The sequence below is a fragment of the Phacochoerus africanus genome, chromosome 15 (assembly GCF_016906955.1).
Source record: "Phacochoerus africanus isolate WHEZ1 chromosome 15, ROS_Pafr_v1, whole genome shotgun sequence".
NCBI lineage: Eukaryota > Metazoa > Chordata > Mammalia > Artiodactyla > Suidae > Phacochoerus > Phacochoerus africanus.
The window spans coordinates 133635088-133655313 of NC_062558.1; the positions used below are offsets into that span (position 1 = coordinate 133635088).

General features: G+C 45.5%; 1 protein-coding gene across 2 annotated transcripts in view; it reads right to left on the reverse strand.

Annotated features, from left to right (window-relative positions):
- CPXM2 (carboxypeptidase X, M14 family member 2) overlaps nt 1-20226 on the reverse strand; it is a 132553-nt gene that overhangs the window by 64287 nt on the left and 48040 nt on the right. For both annotated transcript variants that reach the window (XM_047760074.1, XM_047760073.1), the window contains one exon: nt 13591-13730. In XM_047760074.1, the coding sequence (XP_047616030.1) occupies nt 13591-13730 (140 nt within the window). The remainder of the gene's footprint in view (nt 1-13590; nt 13731-20226) is intronic.

Genomic DNA, 20226 nt, shown 5'->3' on the forward strand with positions numbered 1-20226 from the left:
GGAACAGACACACAGATCTGAGGAACAGGATAAAAAAACCCAGAAATAAATCCATACCAATATGGCCAACCAACTTTTGGTACAGGTGCAAAAGCAATTCCATGGTGGAAGGACAGTTTTTCAATAAATGGTACTGAAGCAATTATTACATATCTTTAGGTAGTTATTTATCATTAGGTTTAACAAGATATGTCATTAAACCTAGCACTTTATATAAAAATTAACTCAAAGTGGATCACAGATTTAAATAAAACGATAAAACTTTCTAACAAAGGAGAAAATCTTTGGGAGTCAGAGTCCAGAAAAGTGTTTTTAGACATGACACCAAAAGCATAATCCACAGTGGGGAAAAAATCGATAAAGAAGACTTGATTGAAATGTAAAATCTTTTTTCTGAGAAGTCAATATGAAGCTAACGTTAAGAGGATAAAAAGATAAACTGTAGACTGGGAGAAAATATTTGCAAACCACATATCTGACAAAAGATATCTAGAATTGAAAAGAACTCTCGAAACTCAAGACTAAAAACACAAACAAGACAATTAGAACATGGATAAAAGGAGTTCCCACTGTGGCACTGTGGGTTAAGAATCTGACTGCAGTAACTTGGGTTGCCTCAGAGGTGCAGGTTTGATCCCCGGTCTAGCACAGTGGATTAAAGGATCTGATATGGCAGCTATGGTGTAGGTCAAAGCTTCGGCTCAGGTTCAATCCCTGGCCTGGGAACTTCCATATGCCATGGGTGTAACCATTTAAAAACAAAAAACAAAGAACATGGATAAAAGATACGAAGAAACACTTCACTAAAGAGGGTATTCAGATGGCAGATAAGTACATGAGAAGATGTTCAAGATCATCAGCTATTAGACAAAATGCAAATAAAGACCATGATGAGATAGCACTACACATTCATTAGAACAGCTAAAACAAAAATGAATGGCAAAACCAAATGCTAGAGAAGATGCAGAGAAACGTGAAACTCACACATTGCTTGTGAGAATGTAAAATAATACAGCCAGTCAGGAAAATACTTTCCTACAAAACTAAGCATGCAATTAACATAGAAAATTGCTGGGGACGGGACCAATTTTTAAAAATCACAAAACAGTAAAAGAGTTAACAGGGATACTGGAACAAGTGGAAATGCCAACGTCATGTTCTTATATAGAGGAAGACACTCTGATCTCAGGGATGCCAGTTCTCCTGCAATTAACCACTCTGGTTAAGTCATCCCCCTCTAACACATCACCCAAAATCATTCTTGGAGATAATCAAAAAATTCATATGAAAAAGAATATTGCCAGAATAGCCAGGAAAATTCTGAAATGCTTATTAAGGTGAAAGAACTAGACCTATGAGAGTAAAACAACAACATGCCGTAATAACCACACAGCAGCATGGTATTAGCACCTAAAGACAGCAATGAGACAAAATAAAAAAAAATCCAGAAGTAAACCCCACAATAGATAGGAGTTTACAATATCATATTGGGGGCTTTTTAGTTGGTATCTTAGTCCCTTCATGCTGCTGCAACAAAACACCGTAAACTGGGTAGTTACAAACAACAGAAATTTATTTCTCGCAGTTGTGGAAGCTGGGAGTCTGAGATCAGGGTGCCAGCACGGTCAGATGAGGACCCACTACCAGGTTACAGACTTTTTGTTGTGTCCTCACTGATCCCAACCACGAGAGCTCCACCCTCTTGACCGAATCACCTCCCAAGGGCTCCCCCTACAAATACCTTCACATCAGATATTAAGATTTAACTGTGAATTTGGGGAGAACACAAACATTCAGACCATAGCAGTAGAGGAAAATAAATAATTCTGGGATCTTAATGGCCATTTGAAGGTAAGAAGAGTTTGATCTATTGCCTATACCCTATGACAAAATACACTGCGCACAGTTCAAAGATTTCAGTGTAACATCTGAAATCATGAAAGTACTAGAAGAAAATACAGCGGAAATTCCTTGTGTATTCAGAAAGGACAAGGTCTTTCTAAGCATGACATAAACCTTTAGAGATTGATTATGGTAACCATATAAAAATTCAAAAATTTCGTACATCAAAAGGTACTCTAAGCAAAGTGACAAGAAAGAGAATAATGGGGGGGGGGGGACATGTGTAGCACAAATGAGGGTCAAAGAACTAATTTTGAATGGATGTAGGGTAAGATCTGAGGGCACCCATGGGGGGTCTCTCACACTGGGGTTTCACGGCAATTGGTCTTACTGGTCAGATTCTTCTCTCCCTCCACCCCACAGAGACAGAATCCTTTCAAACCCTTGAGAAAAACCACCATGAGCTTCAGTACGTTCCATCTGATGTGGCCAGTGGGCATTCATCAACTAAAAGACAGCTAATAACCCGCAACCTCCGTTGTAAGGAGCACTGGGTGCCAGCCACCTTCTTGCACAAGTAGGAAAGAACTATTAAAGCCTTCTTCCGTCAGAGAAGCAAAAGTCCAACAATCTCTCCTGGTCCTGAGGCCAATTTTCTGTTGGAAGGTGGCAGCTTCCTCTTCCTGTCCAGCAAATCCTGGCAGCAGCTAAGTTATAACTCTGGGCAAGATCACTCCTCTTCAGAGGTCTACCCTTGCCTTTTGTAGCTTCTAGAAACAACATGGGGAGAAAACAAGATTTATCTTTGGTCTTCAGTAAGTGTGGGCACACCCAGCACTCAAGAATGCAAGTGATACTGTGATCCTGACTCTGGTTCTCACGCTCCACACTCCCTGCCCCCCGCCCCCCCGGCTGCTGGAACCACAATCACGTGGTTCAATGGTTCTGCCACATTCTCAGTACAGACAAATGCTGGACACTGAAAAATCAGCCACTGATTTACTGGACTTTTCACTTTCGACTGGTTACCATGGCTATTTGAGAATTCGGACCATAAGAGGGAATGTCATAAACTTAGAAATATTATCTATTTTCCATTACTTCCAGTAAAAACTGTCTACCGGGAAAAGAAGAGGGGGAAATGCCACTTTGAGGGGCCAAGTCCGATACATCTGGGTAAAGGGTAAAAGGCAGTTCCTAGTTAAGAAGCCCACTGCAGAGAATTAAAAGTTAAAAAAAAAGGGTTTTTTTCGGAAAAGGTATTCAAGGTCCTCCAAATCTGAAAGGGACACTTGAAAGATCAGGAGAAAAAGAACCAAAGAAGCGGCTCTCAGGAATCCTAAAGACTGGCAAGGAGAGGACTGGCCCCGATTCTCTTCACTCATAATGTGTGTGGTGCGCAGAGCTGCCTGGCAGGCACAGTCCACAGCTGGAGGGCTCCACCCTGGCATCGTCTTGCGCCAGGGAGCAGGGCTGGCGAGGGGGCAGCCAGGTTATCAGAGGGCTTCTGTGGGCTGTGGCTACTTTTGCCTGTGGGTCTATTCATTTTCTATGGCTGCTGTAAAATTACTGCAAACATAGTGGTTCAAACACCACAGATTTACTATCCAGTGGTTCTGGAGATCAGAAGTCCTGAAATCAAGGTGTCCACAGGGCTGGACACTAGGGGAGAATCCGTTTCCTTGCCTTTTCCATCTTCCAGAAGCTGCCCGCATTCTCTGCCTCTGGCCCCTTCCAGCCTCAAAGCAGCTACTGCGGAGTCCTTCCTACGCTGCCATCTCTTCTCCTTCCTCTTCCACTTTTAAGGAGCCCGTGATTACATCAGGCTCACCCAGATAGTCCAGGGTCATCTCTCTATTTTTAAGGTCATCTGATTAGCAACCCTAATGCCATCTGCAAACGTGAGTGCCCTTTGCTATAAACCCTAACATATTCACAGGATCTGGGGACCAGGACCTCAGACAACAAGGCGAAAGAAGAGATTGCTTCCTCCATAAAAACAAATTAAATCACATTCTATGACTGCAGTGGTATAAAGATGAACATATGAACATTTTATATTAAAATGCTTTTCTTCAACCTAAAAGTCCATTTACTTTCTCCAGGTTAAAAAAGAAGTTCTCCAAGTCCATGAGTTTCTTTTCTGCAGAGAGGTTCACTTGTGCTATATATTAGACTCCAGATATAAGTGATATCACATGGTATTTGTCTTTCTCTTCCTGACTTATGTCACTTAGTATGAGAGTCTCTAGTTCCATCCATGTGGCTGCTGTACAGCAGAAAATTGACAGGACACTGTAAACCAGCTATAATGGAAAAAATAAAAATCACTTAAAGTGAAAAAAAAAAAAAAAAGTTCAGCACTTTCACGGGCCTCTGAAGGTCACAAGGCTCCAGGCACCGCGCCTGCTGCGTCTGACAGTTCAGTCAGCCCTGGGGCAGTCATGCAAAGTCCCTCAGGAAGTGCCAGATGAAGCACACGTGGGCTCACTCACGGGGCTTAAGGCCTGCTGGCACAGGAGAGAAACCTGTGAGTCATACAGGGGGAAGGTGGGAGCAGAAAGGACAGCATTTCTGAGGCAGAGAGAGCTCCTTGGGCTCTCCAAGCCTCAGTGGCCTCATCCACACAATAGGGACAAGAAAGGGACTCTCCTGGCAGAGTCACTGAGACACCAGGTGGGGCAACACAGGACCTTAGCAGCCCCGGTCTAGATTTTTTTTTTTAATGGCACACCCAAGGCACATGGAAGTTTCTGGACCGGGGAATGAGTCAAGCTGCAGCTGCGGCAACACAGGATCCTTTACCCCACTGCCCTAGGCTGGGGATTGAACCCACACCTCTACAGTGGCCTGAGATGCTGCAGTCAGATTCTTAACCCATGGGCCACAGCAGGAACTCCCCAGGCTTTTGACTTATGGAAATTTCTTGCTGGCTGAGGGCATCCAGCGAAACACAGATGTGTCACAGGAAGGTTGTCACAAAATGTCGGGCTGTCCTTCGTAGCCGCAACGTGACTGGTTCAGTTCTAAAGTCTTTCCTGGGTGTCCTCTGGGGACCCTGGAGGTTCAAGTTCTGGGTGGCTGGGGGGCTGGGGCTCGGAGGCAGGGAGAGGTGAGATGAAGCCACCTCATAAATAACAGCAGCCACGGTTCACTGAGCCCCTGCTGGGTCCAGAATGTGCCAGTGCTTTCCATGTGCACCTCACAGAATGCTCCCAACATGCTCTCCTCACCGACCACAGACAGAGGCTTGGAAGCGAGATAAGACGACCCAAACCAACCTTGGTCTCGGGCCTCCCGTGAGCCACTCTAAGACCACACAGGAGGAGCTGGAGCAGGGCCCTCCGGGAGAGGACAGACCATCCATGGCCTGAGTGCTCCAAGAGCTTGGCTGGAGAGAAGCGGGGGTGTGTGTGCACGTGTGAGCCGAGAAGGGAAGGAACCCTAAGAAAACATCAGGAACCACGGATATTTGTGGGGTATTCACCATGCCTGAAAGGCTGTCTTAACTGCCTGAAGTTTATGAACTCCACAGGGATCCTATGCAGCAGGTACTATTATCTCCACTCTACAGATAAGGAAACTGAGGCTCAGAAAGGCTCAGAAGCACACCCAAGGCCAAGCAGCCAGGGAGTCTGGAATCCCAGTCTCACTATAGAATCTATACTTTTGGGGGAGGGGGAGGGGGAGGCAACTGTGGCAAAAGTTCCTGGGCCAGGGATTGAATCCACAGCACAACAGCGACAATGCCACATCTTTAACCACTAGGCTGCCAGGGAACTTCTGGAATCTGTGCTCTTATCGGCTCTACTCTACCAGGTGAGGACCTGGATAACTGAAAAGGAAGGACACCCAAGGACTACGAGACATGTCCCCATGGGGTGTGACACATTTCCTCTCAGTGCTTTGTGCACTAAAGCGTCCCTTACGGTGGGCAGACTCTGGGCTGGTGGGGCCATCCAGCCTCGGGAGAGGAGAGAATCAGGATGCGATCTGAACCCTTCTGAATGGCGCAGCAGGTGAGGGGACAGTCATGGAGACCTTCCCTGGGCAGGGCTCCCAGCCAGCACTAGGGGCTGGATGGCAAACAAGAGCCAGGCTCCGTGGGATCCGTGGGAGTGACATCAGTACGGGTACAAACCAACCAACAGGGACGCGAACAGAGTCACATGAGGATGCAGAGCAACTGAGACTGGGCTTCAGAAGGATGGTGAGAGAAGGGCCCTGAATTTCGGGAGGCTTGTGCCTTCAAATGGGGGAATGGCATGTGCAAAGGTCCTGGGGCAGGAGCATGCTTGCTTATCTTCAGAACAAAGAGGAGGCTCCTCGGCTAGAATGAACAAGTGAGGGAAGGAGGTCAAACGGGCGGTGGGAGCCAGTCTGCACAGGCCCTGCGGGTGCAGGCGTGGGAGCATGAGGTGAGCTTAGCCAGGGAGGGTGCCCGTGCAAGGGGACCCTCTCCACCAGGAGCAGATGAGAGAGAAGGCATCCCTCCCCAGAGGGTTTCCTGGGGACACAGACCCTGGGTAAAGCCCGGTGACAGAAGCTGCATCTCCAGGAGGGAGTTCCAGCACTATTTCCTTTTCAGAGGCTTTATCTCCTGAGAACTTACTCCTTAGTCACTGGCACCCAGAGCCACACAAGGAAGAACTGTGTTCCATCTCAAGTCAGTACCCCTGCGTTGTGGAAACTTAACAAAGTGAAGAAATGATTGCATGCCGGGCCTTCTACTTGAAATTGGAGATGTTTACATCGAAACCCATTCTCGCCAAACTCAGCCGTCCAGAAACTTGACAGTTTTCATAGAGGTTAGAAAGGAGTTTGGAAACTTCTGTCTCTCCCCACCCCCCGCCCCCCAGCCCCGCCACAGGTGCCAAACACTTCATTTTGCCAATAAGGGAGGAGACACGGGGGGGTCACGTCCTGAACACGCACGCGCTGCTCTCCCGAGGTGCCCCCTAAGTGATTTACGAAGTGCCAGCGGCCGCCCTTCGAGCCCGGCTTCTAGGGGCTGCCAGGCGTCCTCGCACGCCTGGCCCAGCCTGGCGCCCCCTTCCCTCTGCGCTGGCAGGCTGCTCGGCCTCGGGGCCCAGTCCTCCGGGAGTGGAAAACCAGACGAAATCGAAAAGAAGGGGAGGGACCCAGTGATCACTTCTCACTGCGGAAACCAGAGGTCCAGCTCCTGGGCAAAAAAAAAACCCAGGGCACGAAGGTGTCGGGAAGGTTTCATTTTTCATCCCGGCTCCGGAGGAACACCCTCCAGCTGCTTCTGCGTTTGCCTCCGTCTCTTGTCACCTTCCTTTTCCTTCGCAGACGCGTCCCGCCATCTCCTCAACCCACCTCCTGAGCCACAGGGTCCAAAGGTATCTTGGAAATTCTCCCACAGGGGGCAGCACTGAGCAGCCAAACCCGCAACCTCAATGTTCCCAGAGGTCTGCTCCTCCCCAACCCTCCACCCCGCCCCTCCGGACCCCGATCCTCGCCTCTACTGGCCCCGTAGAGTCCCCAGATGACCTGGGTCTTCCCTTTCCAAGTTTCTATTTCTTCTGAAGCCTCATCTCCCCCAGGGACTCTTTGAACTTGACGTTAACTTCCAGGGAATCAGCCCTCTGGCTTTGACTCTTTCCTGACCAGCCCTGGATCTCAACCTCATAACCCTTCACTCCTAACGCGCTGTGTCCCACCTGGGTCCCACATTGCCCGTGTCCTGGACCTCCTTCAGCGGTACTGCCACCAACTCCACCGCCCCCTAGTGGAGAAAGAGCCAATGGTACCAAATGGGACCATTTCAAGTCCTTGAGTTCCGGGCGTCAGCCAAGCCCCCCTCTGTAACCGGGCAGAGCAGCTCCCTGTCCTTTTTAAGCCTCCAACCCCGAAATATGCCATTCTCACTGTCTGCAGAGGACCAACCTCCTACTTCACCAAGAATAGAAACCCCGCTGGTGTGACGGCCCTGAACCCCTCAGCACCCCCTCTCCCACTCTAACTCAGGGCCAGGAGACGCTCCTTGGTCCAGATGAGCCCTGGCACCTGTGTCAGCCCCACTCCTCACCACCACCTGGCACCCCTCAGGGAGCTACCCCTCCCATGGACACAGCGTTCTCGAGAAAAGGGCGGGAAGCAGGCCTTTCCTTGACCTTGTCTTCCTCTGGATGCAGTGCCCCACGGCTTCTCTTCTCACCGTCGGACTTCTCAAAGGGGAAGCTCACATTCAGAATCTCAGCTAAGACCGGGCGCTGACAAACAAAGTGAGCTTCCTCGGGCTGGGGCTGTCTCCTCTTTCACCTCTGCATCCTCAGCCACAAGCCTGGCTCACAAAACACATGCCATTCATCCTGCTCCGATGAGCCCAACTGCTCTGAAAAAATTCAACCAACCAGGCAAACCGGATTCCCCAGCCCTCACCATCCAAACTCAATCAAATTGCTGCTTCTCTTTAAGGACACACTTACAGACTCTCAAGAGAGGGTGAGAATTGTTTTGTTTATTAAATAATTAAAATTTAAAACATTGGGCTATGTTAAATTGCCTGTATTTCACCCACGTCATTAGAAGCATCTCATCACCACAGGCAGGATAATTAACTTTTCAATCATCACGTTCATTAGCATTATAACACTCAGAGATCTAATATACTTTCTGAAATCGGGAAAACAAAAGATTGGCTTTCACTAGTATACGAACGTTTCACTAAATTGCAACGCAGTGGGGAAGGGTCATTTATATTGGTGAAAGATATGAATGATTCAACATCATGAAAACAATTACATATTATTACTTTCATATAGCATGACTTATTTGAAAATTACTAAAACTAGAATCATAGCGTTTTTGATCAACTTGGTTATGAACTAGTCTCAGACCATGGCTAATTCATGACCTGCCATATCACACTTCACATCTGCATCCCAGGTCGGGCGGAAAACAACCCTCTATCTCCATCCCCAAGCTATTGGACCTGTCAACACGTTAGATTCTTCCATCCGACTGAGCATTCCCTGCAGGCAGGCCACTTTTTATATAGAATGCTTCGTGCAGAGTGCTCAATCTACAAGCGAATGAATTCATAAACGCAGCAAGAGAATGTCAGGAACAAATAAGATGATGGATGCTCATCTTAAAATACCAACCGTCAAAGTTTTATAAATGACAAATATTCAGTGTCCTTAAATATATACGGTAACTCCAACACGCGTGTATAATCTAACAACCAGATAGATGCTGTTTATACACAGCCACATCCATTCGACCAGTCCCAAGGAGCCATCACCCCATTTCCCTTCAATTTCCAACCAAATTGCAACACTCTGAGGTGAGGGTATGTTTTGCATTTTTGCCTAGAAAAATCAAACTCTAATTCCAACTCTGCCATTGCCTATCTTGTTCTGAATTCCACATCTGCCTGTTACCCTAGAGGATTCAGAAAGAAGCAATTAGCACTTGGAGGAGCTGGCAGGATTGTAACCTGCTAAGAGGTGCCCTCAAGCTGTTTAGTACACTTGTGCCTAAGCGATACCTGGATGAATGATCTTCTAAGGATGCTCCTAGGTAAGGCGAGGGCCAGGCAGGCAATGCTCCCCCCAACACCAGAGTCACACAAAGCAGCTTCATCTCTCTATGGTTTCTGAATGTTTCTAAGAAAGACTTTATATACAAGAAGATCTATGGCTAAAAATTAAGCTTGAAAACGACCGTTCCAGACAAATCCCAAGAGAGAGAGAGAGGGAAGAAGGTACCTCTTTTTTTTTTTTTCTTTTTCTTTTTTTGGCCACCCTGGGGCATGTGGAGTTCCCAGGTGAGGGATCAGATCTGAGCTGCGGTTGCAACCTACGCTGCAGCTGTGCCAACACCAGATCCTTTAACCCACTGTGCCAGGTCAGAGATCGAACCTGAGACCAGGCTCTGCAGAGATGCTGCCGATGCAGTTGCAACACAGCAGGAACTCCAAGAAAGTCCCATTTATTGAACACCTGTTTATTACATGCTGGAATCTTAAAACATCATAAGGTGATTGCATTTAGCTTTTGCCACATCTTGATGAGCTAGACGGTAGTTACCCCATTTTAAAGAAGAGCAAACTGAGGTTCAAAGAGAGAAATTTCCTAACTAGCCACAATGTGATCCCAAAGCCACACTGTTTTTCTGTGCCTCCATCTCTATAACTCCTTGTCACTTCTCAACCTACTCTTTTTTTTTTGTCTTTTTGCTATTTCTTGGGCCGCTCCCACGGCATATGGAGGTTCCTAGGCTAGGGGTCGAATCGGAGCTATAGCCACCGGCCTACGCCAGAGCCACAGCAACACGGGATCCGAGCTGCGTCTAGAACCTACACCACAGCTCACGGCAACGCCGGATCGTTAACCCACTGAGCAAGGGCAGGGATCAAACCCGCAACCTCATGGTTCCTGGTTGGATTCGTTAACCACTGCACCATGACAGGAACTCCTCAACCTACTCTTTTCACATCCCTGCCCGCTCCCCCTTACAAGTGAAGCTGGCTCTCAGTCATTGACACTCATAAATTAATTAACTCATTACCATGCGTTGTGAAAGACTCTTTGCCAATTTGTTACTTCCTTACAATATTCATTCATTAGATAGTCATTGGTTGAGCATCTATCAGATGCCTGGTACTGGGCAAGATCCCAAACACAGGCTATCAAGGCATTGCCTCTACCAGAGACTGGGGGGGAGAAATATGGAAACCAATAAACAGGAATATTAAAAATGGCACCATAGGTGGCTGTATTGGGAACAAGGTGGGGCAGAGGACATGGGAGAGGGAGGATGGGTCCGCTATTTCTTCTTTGCTATTGGTATGTGGTGAGTTCTGCTGTTGGCATGTTTTCTGGTCCTAAGGGAATAGGGCCCAGGGCCTCCACATTATTCATGGGAAAAGGGCTCAGATACCAAAATGTACACGTGTCCACGTCCTCTTCACTCGTCAGTGCACAGTCTTATTCCGGAGGCAAGAGACGCTGAAACTCCTCAGATTTCTTTTCACTGTTCGTGGCTTGAAATACATTCAGATATTTAAAAAAAAAAAACAAACCTGACTCTTAAAAGCAATTCTATCCCTTGCCTCCTTCTTAGATGTTCCCGGTTCTGGGCCAAGTCAAAGAGAGATATTGTTCTGCTGCAATTTCTTATCCACCCCAAACCCTCTTATGTTTCTGCCTGAAATAGAATGTGAGCAGCACGCCTACCTGCTCTTTCTTTTAATCCAATAATAACCCAACCACTGAATCGCGAGTGATAGTGAGTAGGCAGGTTACTAACCAAACATTAAGGTAAAATCCTTGCTTTCCTCCCACTGGATAATCTCAAATCACACCTCCTTTCCAAGTGTCTATTCTCCTTAACACGCCAACTTTTTTCTTCTCCTGAAATTCTTGCCTTTCAGAATCTAAACAGTGCAAACAATTGGTGTGGTCAAAACCCGCTGATGAGGGCAAAACAGACCCCAGAGCAAAACTCAGCATATATGAACTCATTCCTAAGGGCCACTGAAAGGTAAGAATAAAACGTCACGCACAAAGGAGCATAAATACATAACCAAATGCTGTCAAAATGTACAAATCATTCCCGCTTTGGAATTTTTTTCTTTTTTCTTTTTAGGGCCACATCTGTGATACATGGAAATTCCCAGGATAGGGGTTGAATCAGAGCTATAGCCGCCAGCCTACACCACAGCCACAGCCACAGCCACTTGGGATCTGAACTGCATCTGTGACCTACACCCCAGCTCACAGCAACTCCAGATCCTTAACCCACTGAGCGAGGCCAGGGATCAAACCCTCATCCTCATAGACACTAATCGGGTTGGTTACTGCTGAGCCACGATGGGAACTCCTGGAAATTTATTTAAAGGAAATAATTCAAAGGGGATCAAAAGTCTGTATACACTTCCTTGCAAAGTGATATGCGACAGTAGAAAAGGGAGGTGCTGACAGAGGCGTGGCTGAGTCAATCATAGGCTATTTGAAAAGGATGCTTATGAAGCCTGAGTAATAGCATGACAACGCCATGGATCTGTCTTTAAGTGAAGGGTAAAAGCCGCACATGTAATATGATTGCAAATAGGGAGAAAAGTTATGTTTGCCCAAGGAGACTGGAGTTCTGGGTCATGTTCTGAGACGCCGTTAGATGTTACAGTATTGTCCTTACAATAAAAAAAAGCTCAAAGGAAAACAGATATGGAGCCATTGCCTGACAAATGTCATTTTATAAGAAAGCCCCCTTTATAGTGACAATGACAGGCAGAACGATGTGAGCCCAGGAGCCAGGTTCCCGCCTCTTATCTGGGTTGACTTATTAATGTTGGCCTTTCTAGGAGTTAAATGAATCCAATCAACAAATGACCGATTTTATGTGACTGCCAGCAGGTAATTAGTAATACCTGAAAGGGGTAGAGCCATGGGATCAGAGAGGGCAGGGCGGCAGGGCAGGGGGTGGGCGGACAGGGCAGGAGGGCTCTTAGCTAACTAGGTCTGCAGCCCGTTTCCTAGCGTCTAGGTGAGGGGCACTGGGGCCCTCGGCTTCTCAGTGTAGACAGATATTACAGGAATTGAAAACGTCTTGTTTAAATTTAGAAAACACCCCCGGTCCTGCAGCCCCTCCGAATTCTCGCCTCGCTCACAATCTCTGCACATTTTGCTGTCCACGCAGCTTGAGCCCAGGACAGTGCCTCAGATGCAGCCCAGCCTGCCCTGAGCGGAGGTGGAAGGATTTGGCTTTGTTTACACATATATTGTTTATTGTTGTAAAATATACCTTTTAATTTTATATACTATACTATAAAATGTACCCTTTTAATCCTCGGGCAGTGTACAATTCCGTGGCATCAGGTACTATCATTTTCTTGTACAACCATTACCTCCATCCATCCCCAGAAATTTGCATCATTCCCAACTAAACTCCACACCCACTACACAGTAACACCCCACCTGCTTCCCCCAGACCCTGGAGGCCACCGTTCTCCTTTTTGTCCCTATGAGTTTGTTCTAAGGACCTCACGTCACTGGAATCACTCAGCGTGTGTCTGGCTGATTGCACGGAGCATAATGTCCTCAAAGTTCATGTTTTTGAACTTTGAAGGACGTTTTTCAGAATTCCCTTCCTTTTGAAAGCTGAGTAATACCTCATGGTACCATGAGGTGGAGAGTTTTAAGGGGAGAGAGCCCATCTCTCTTGGGACTACGAAGGTTACTTACCCAGCCCTGATCCCAAGCTCACCTTTGCAAAATGGGCCTCCATCTCACTCTCCAGCCCCACACTGCTCATCCTTCAATTGCATTACTCCTCTAGTAATTCTTTATGTGGGAACCTGCTTAGGCTTCATCTTTCTTCCCTGAGTCTGGAAGATTCCAACCTTCTACCGCAGGACCGTGGCTGGAGCCCGTTAGCTGCTGCCTACTGGTTGTGCAGAGTTCCCACTGCAGGCAGTCTTCAGGCCACCAGTCAGGGGACCAATAACTTGCCCCAGATCCAAGATGGCAGCTACCTGGCTAAACCGCATCACTTGGACAGCACCTTTGTCAGCTCAGCCTAACCTATGAGTCCCCATCTCTGGTCCTGGACCAAAGGAAGGTGTTTTTCCACGAGATGCACCTTCCCAGCCATTCCAGGCTCCCGTCCTCCTGCCATTTTCTTCTCCTCTATTGCCTAGCACCAGAAACCTCTCTGCAACTTCCTAGAACTTTAGACCCAGGCACAGGGTCCAGGAAGCACAGGTCCAGCCACACTTACAACCAGAGCGAGTTCCTCCCTTGAGTGATGACACCCGTGAATTTGGTCAGACGTCTGGCATCCACTTCAATCCACTGATGGAGGTCGTTCCTTCCCGCACACCACGCCCCGTCGTAAAAATCATTTTCATTAATACCCGCCTGAAAAGAAAGAGAAGGTATTCTTCAGAAAGACCCAGAATAGAAGAAAATTAAGACAAACTTTTTTTTACGAGATTTTGAGCAAAGGAGGCGAGGATAGAAGGGAATGGAGACGTGGATAAAGAAAATTATTGCCACCTGAACGCCTTATTCGAAATGATGAGAAAGGAGTTGCTTATTATTAACGAGGGGGAAATATTTCAATATGCTGCGTTTTCCTCTTGCCCAGTGTGAACAATGAAATTTAGTGAGTTTGCGTATTACTCATCCATCCAGCAGACAGAGATCATTTCCTATGTACACCTGCCAGGTGCTAGCGATACAAAGGTGAATCGTGCCCTCTGAGAACCTCAAGATTCGGGCAGGAAGAAAGACCTGAAAATGGATGAGTCAGGACACAATAGGGCTTGTGTCATTTCAGGAATAGGAGCAAACTGCTACAGGAGCATCAAGAACAGCCCAGCCCACTTGGTCTGGGGGACACCACGAAAGGCAAACCCCAAGGCAGAGGTGATATTTGAACTAGGTGCTGAAGGCTAAGTTCATCTGGCGAAAATGTATTTATCAGGACATATTTATGTATTTATTTATTTTCTTCTTAGGGCCACACCTGCGGCATACAGAGGTTCCCAGGCTAGGGGTCAAATCAGACCTGCAGCTGCCAGCCTACGCCACGGCCACGGCAACACTGGATCCCAGCCACATCTGCGACCTATGCCACAGCTTGCGGCCACGCCAGATCCTTAACACACTGATCGAGGTCAGGGATCGAGCCTGCATCTTCACGGACACGACATCAGGGTCTTAACATGCTGAGCCACAACTGGAACTCCTTTATCAGCATTTAAGTCATTTGATGTATTTGAGTATCAGCTGCAATTGCTACCCAGGATTCTCTTCATCTGTATGTACAAGGCAGGTGAAGTCTCTGCACTGGAATTTTCCCTGTATCATCACCCATTTGAAGAGACAATTCCCTGACCTTAACAAAAACACAAACAAAAGACCTGCGAGCCAGGTGAACCTTCCTTCTAAGACCCTTTCTGCAGGAATCCCATTTCCCCATGGCTATTTCAAAAGTATATAACCAGATGAGAAAAAGGCTGAGCGATACTGAAGAGATAAAAACGACAGGCCAGTCTATCTTCCCTGCCTCTGGGCACTTCTCTGCTGAAATTCTTACTTTTAATGGCCAACAGTGACACGAAACTCAGAGCCCAGCTACAGTAGAGGAACAGCTGGGCTAAGAGTCCCATTTCCGGAACCCACCCATCACTGCACTGGCAAACAGAAGCCTTATATCAGGACGAACCCAGCACATGCATTCTCAGTTCACTCCCGAAACAATCCTGAAAGGGCTCTGAGAGCAAATGTCAGAATTCTAACGTATCACCTTCTTCTAAAAGCACAACCACCTCAAATGAAGGTAAAAAAAAAAAAAACTGTGAGCCTACTTTCTCCAGAAGCCCAAGCTCTCAACTAACCAGTACCTTCATATCTGTAATAAGGATCTAGAGGTGCTACAAGGTTCTGCCTTCTAGGGCCATCAAAGAAAGGCTAAATTTTGCAAGTGTGTGTTACTGGTCCTTACCTGCGCTTCGGGGCTTGTTTAAAGTAATGGCGACTCTTAAGTAAAACTTCTCTTTTCCCAGTGCTGCCAATCAACGGGGAGACCACCATGCCAGCTTGAAGGCTCTCCTTACACAATCGCTCCCTTTCTTCATCTAAGCCACGTATCCCCTCCCCACTGGAGGAGACCTGCAGCCCATTAAGGGCCTGTAATATCACAAGTCATCATCTTCTTTAAAAAACCATAAGACACACTACACTTTTGTGGCGGTTCCTCTTTACTCATAAACCACCCATGAGGCTGGTGCTCAGAACAGTTCCATTCGTTTATGGAAATTAACCTTCACCTTGCCTCTGCATTATGCCAAGTAATGGCCCAGGCAACAGGAATACAAAAGTAGACAACGGGGCAGACCTCAGTATGGGCAGGCAGAGTGAAGTCCCCATGATGGCACTTGTGCCTTGGTCTTGGCATCTCAAGACCAACCACTGCACAGTGTGCTGATTAAGAGCATGTGCCCTGAAGTCCTGTCTGGTTGTGAATCCCAGCTCTGCAACTTCCATACTATACAAACCCCAAACAATTTGCCTAAATGTTCTGAGCCTTCCCCATCTGCTCAAGCAGGGTCACTGAGCATTTCTCGCTTAGGATGCTGGCTGTGCTTCCAACAGGACCTGGCACGTAGCTAGCCTGGACTCAAAAAGAACTGAACGCTTAATAAAGGTTAGTTATCAGTGCATCTAAAACAATGAATGTTTGGTAAATCATGAAAATACAGGTGTTTTACGAATGATTTCACATTTTACAAAATTCTAGGGAATTGGAATACAATTTCAGTTAATTGGTGTCACACTGTCTAAAAGCTCAAATATCCAGAATGGAGTTATAAAATCAAGTCCCACTGTCTTAAATTCTCAACAGGAGTCCATATTGCCCCTAGGGGACAATGTTTGCAGTGATTTGGAGCCATCATAACTGGGAAAGGTGTCTGGGTGCATTTGGCCGCTAATGGATAGAGGCCAAGGGGTGCTACGAACAATTTGACAATGCACAGAACATTCCCCAGCACAAAGAGTTGCCTGACCCAAAATGTCGATGGTGCTGAGGTTGAGAATGCCCATTCATGGGCCAAGCAGACAAAAAAGAGTTGCCACATGGCCCAGGATGTTCCCCCCAAAGGTTCACAGAAGCCTAGGGCAGCTGTCCTCATGCCATTCAACCAAAATCTACTGACTGGGCTCTGAAATTCAATTTATGGTTCCTGGTTTGGCCAGCCTGGATTATTTTACTTCTACTGCCAATCTCAGTTCTTTCTGAGCCCACTAGCAGTCAATTAAAAGCAATAAGCTGTCAGGGGATTGAAGAGCCTTTCCTGAAGCTGACGCTTTGGGAAATGACAGCCACCTCTGCAAAATCACTTATAAATTTATAAAGCCAACGCCTGGGAGAATTCAATGAAAGAGGAGGTACCGGCCCCAGAGGTGGCACCAAATTACACCAGGGTGCTGAAAATGATACTTAGTAAAATGTCTGAGAAACCAAGAAACATTTTTCCTTTTCTGTTTAATAATGCAGAGAAATACTTCATAAATTTTGGAGGCATTTCCGTCAGAAGTTATTGAAATAAAAGACTGGATTCCTTAAAGAATAGGCTAGTCTTGAAAACACCACTTGCATAAAGTGCTTATTTGTGCTATGGTACCAAATATATTAAGAGGATGCAATTTTCTCAAGGCAATTATTATATATAGCACTATTTCTTTACCTTAGAAAACCTCTACCAATGCATCTAACAGACTAAATTTTGCTTAACATAAGTGTGGGAATTATTGATTCCATGACAAAGAGAAAACCTGATTCTACCCATTTAAGATCGAAGAGGATTTTTGTTTCAAAATAATGGCTTAAATATGTTAATTTTTCCATGTTCTTCTCTCAAAAATTCCCCCAAAGAAAACAAGATAAAGAAGTACCACCTTGATCTCTGATAAAGCTAGGAGACAATCATAATATCCAAATTACGATATACAGAGGGAGAAATTAGATGGAGGACTGTTGAATGACTCAGCAAGAGAAGGAAGTGCTAACTTCTGAGGGGCAGAACAGAGAGAAGCAAGCCACACAGAACCTAAAAAAGCTCAGGAACTAGATTCTTAGGTGTCTTGGAAGGCAAGAGTGAAGCAGGACACAGGGAATTGATTAGGGAATTGATTCAAAATGCATGTTAAAAAAATGTAGATTCTCATGTCCCCATCCTCACTCTGCAGAAGATCTGAAATTTTCTCTTAAAAAAAAAAACCAAAGCAGGCAGGTTCTGGATTGGGGGACCCCAAACGCAAAGGGGGGAAGATGTGATGTGAAAAACAGGGAATGTGTGGTGGGTATGACCCAGTGAAGCCTGAGGTGATGCCCCTCCCATCCTCCAGGAACACAATGCAGCCAAGTACAGAGCAGAAGACAACTAAATAAACAAAGAAACTCCAGTTATTATCCTTTGAAAGAGAAGATCTTGCTTGTATGAAACAAGAGCAGGATATTCTTAGAAAGGAAAAGGTGGTGTACCAGAAAGAGCTCTTGGAATACAAAAATTCCAGAAACAACAGACAGTAAGAGAAAAGTAAGAAGAGCAGAGGATGCAGTCAGAGTTTTTATTCAGGGGAAGAAATGACAAAAAATACTATACTGTAATGTCCCAGATCTCTAAGGCTTAAGCCTCTGAAAAACTAATACAGGCCAAATAAGATCCTTACCAAGAGATATCATTGTGTACTTCAAAACATCAGAAAGAAAGAAAAGACTCTAAAAGCTTCCAAAGAGGAAACAAATAATAAAACAAAGACAAAAGACTAAGAAGGGTACTAGAATTCTCAGTAGCAACATCTGAAGCTAAAAGAATGAAGAGATACTGACCCTGAAATTCTGAAAGAAAAGGTCTTCCATCCTAGAATTTTATACTCAGCCAGACTATCAACCAAGGGTGATGGTAACATGAAGACAGCTTTCAGGTTCACAGATCCTCAAAAAAGGTATCTCTCAGGTCCATTTCCCCAAAGCTATTATATGATGTGTTCCACATAAATGAGGCAGAACACAACAATGAGAAAGACGTCAGATCCAGAGACCAAGGGTTCCAACATAGGAGGGAATTCTCAGAATGATGGGTTAGCAAGTCCCACGGCGGCAGTGATGTAGAAGACCCAGAACACTGCAGGTCCAAGGGCTCCCGAAAGGCCGTCTACAGAAACATAACAAACAGAAGTGAGGCTAAGAATCACTGAATGGGTCCGACCTTACAGAAAGGTACACGGAAGGGTATCTTACAGACCCAGACTATCGTAGTGTATGGGGAGATGTCTTTAAAAAACATGAGCAGTTCCAAGACAGCAAAGAGTTGTCAAGAAATTTTATAAAAGGAATCTATTTCTTGGCTCAAAACTACAATGATTCTTGGCTCAGTAGTAAGCAGTATTTACAGTCATAATAATTTAAAAACCCTAAAATATAGATTTATCCAAGACTTGAGGTACAATTTTTTGGAAACGTAAATAAGGGTAACTAGGTAATAAAAAGAATGAGATGAAATTCTCATCATCCAAAAGAACTTGAAAGATCTTGGACTTGGACTTGAAAGATCTTGGACTTGAAAGCCCAAAGTTTATAAGCCAATACATATCAATATGTGCATATTATTTAGAAATTAAGATTTAAATGCCCAAATAAACAATTAAAAAGAGTTGGAAATAGTTGCCCTATTCACAGCATTTGATGGCAGCCAGGGAGTGGGTATAAGGTCAAATGCCTCCACAAGGACTATTGTTTTGTTTTGTTTTGTTTTTTGTATTTTCCAACTACATTGAAGAATAATTGACAGATACACTGGTATATATTTAAAGCGTATGACATGATGATTTGATATGCATATACATTATACAGAATAATTAATTCACTGATCACCTCAAGTGTTGGCTCACTTTGTGTGTGTGCGGTGAGAATGCTTAATATTTAATTCTCAACGATTTTCAAGGATCACAGAATATGGTATTATTAACTATAATCACCATCTAATGTATTAGATGGTGAATACATCTTTGAATTAATTCTTCTTATAACTGAACATTGATAGCCTTTAACCTACATCTTCCCATTTCCCCTCCCCCTCAGCCCTGGGATACCACTATGCTATTGTTGTCATAATCCTTTACTGCTCTGATTTCTTTACTTGCTCATAAAAGGGGTAAGAATAATTTTTAATGTTAAGAAGGAAAGGAAAGGAGATACATCGATATAAATAGTAACTGATATAAAGCTGACTTTTTTGGGGGGGGCACACTGGCAGCATATGGAGGTTCCTAGGCTAAGGGGTGGAATCAGAGCTATAGACGCCGGCCTACACTGCAGCCACAGCAATGCAGAATCTGAACTGCCTCTGCGACCTACACCACAGCTCACGGCAACTCCGGATCCTTAACCCACTGAGCGAGGCCAGAGATCGAACCTGTGTCCTCATGGATACTAGTCAGATTTGTTTCTGCTGAACCATGATGGGAACTCCTAAAGCCTACTTTTTAATTCTTTAATATCTGCCTGTCTACAGAGTGCCTGCTCTGTGCTAGGCATTATGCAAAGTGCTTTGCTTTATGGCATACGTAGAAAACCGTGAATCTCAGAATCCACTGTTGTGAAATCACTGATCTGCACAGTACGTATTTCATGATCATGGGAAGTCGCTATACAGAAACATCTGGAAGCAAATCAAAAAGTGATATTCAAGCGAATCTAACTATTTAGCGATTCCAGGATAACTAACACAGCTGCCACTTTGCAAACATAGCCCAGGGCTATTAGGACAGAAACAGAATAAAGTTAATAGTTATTTTAAAATATTTTTGAGAAATTTAGAAGCAGAGTCTGAAACTTTATAGAGAC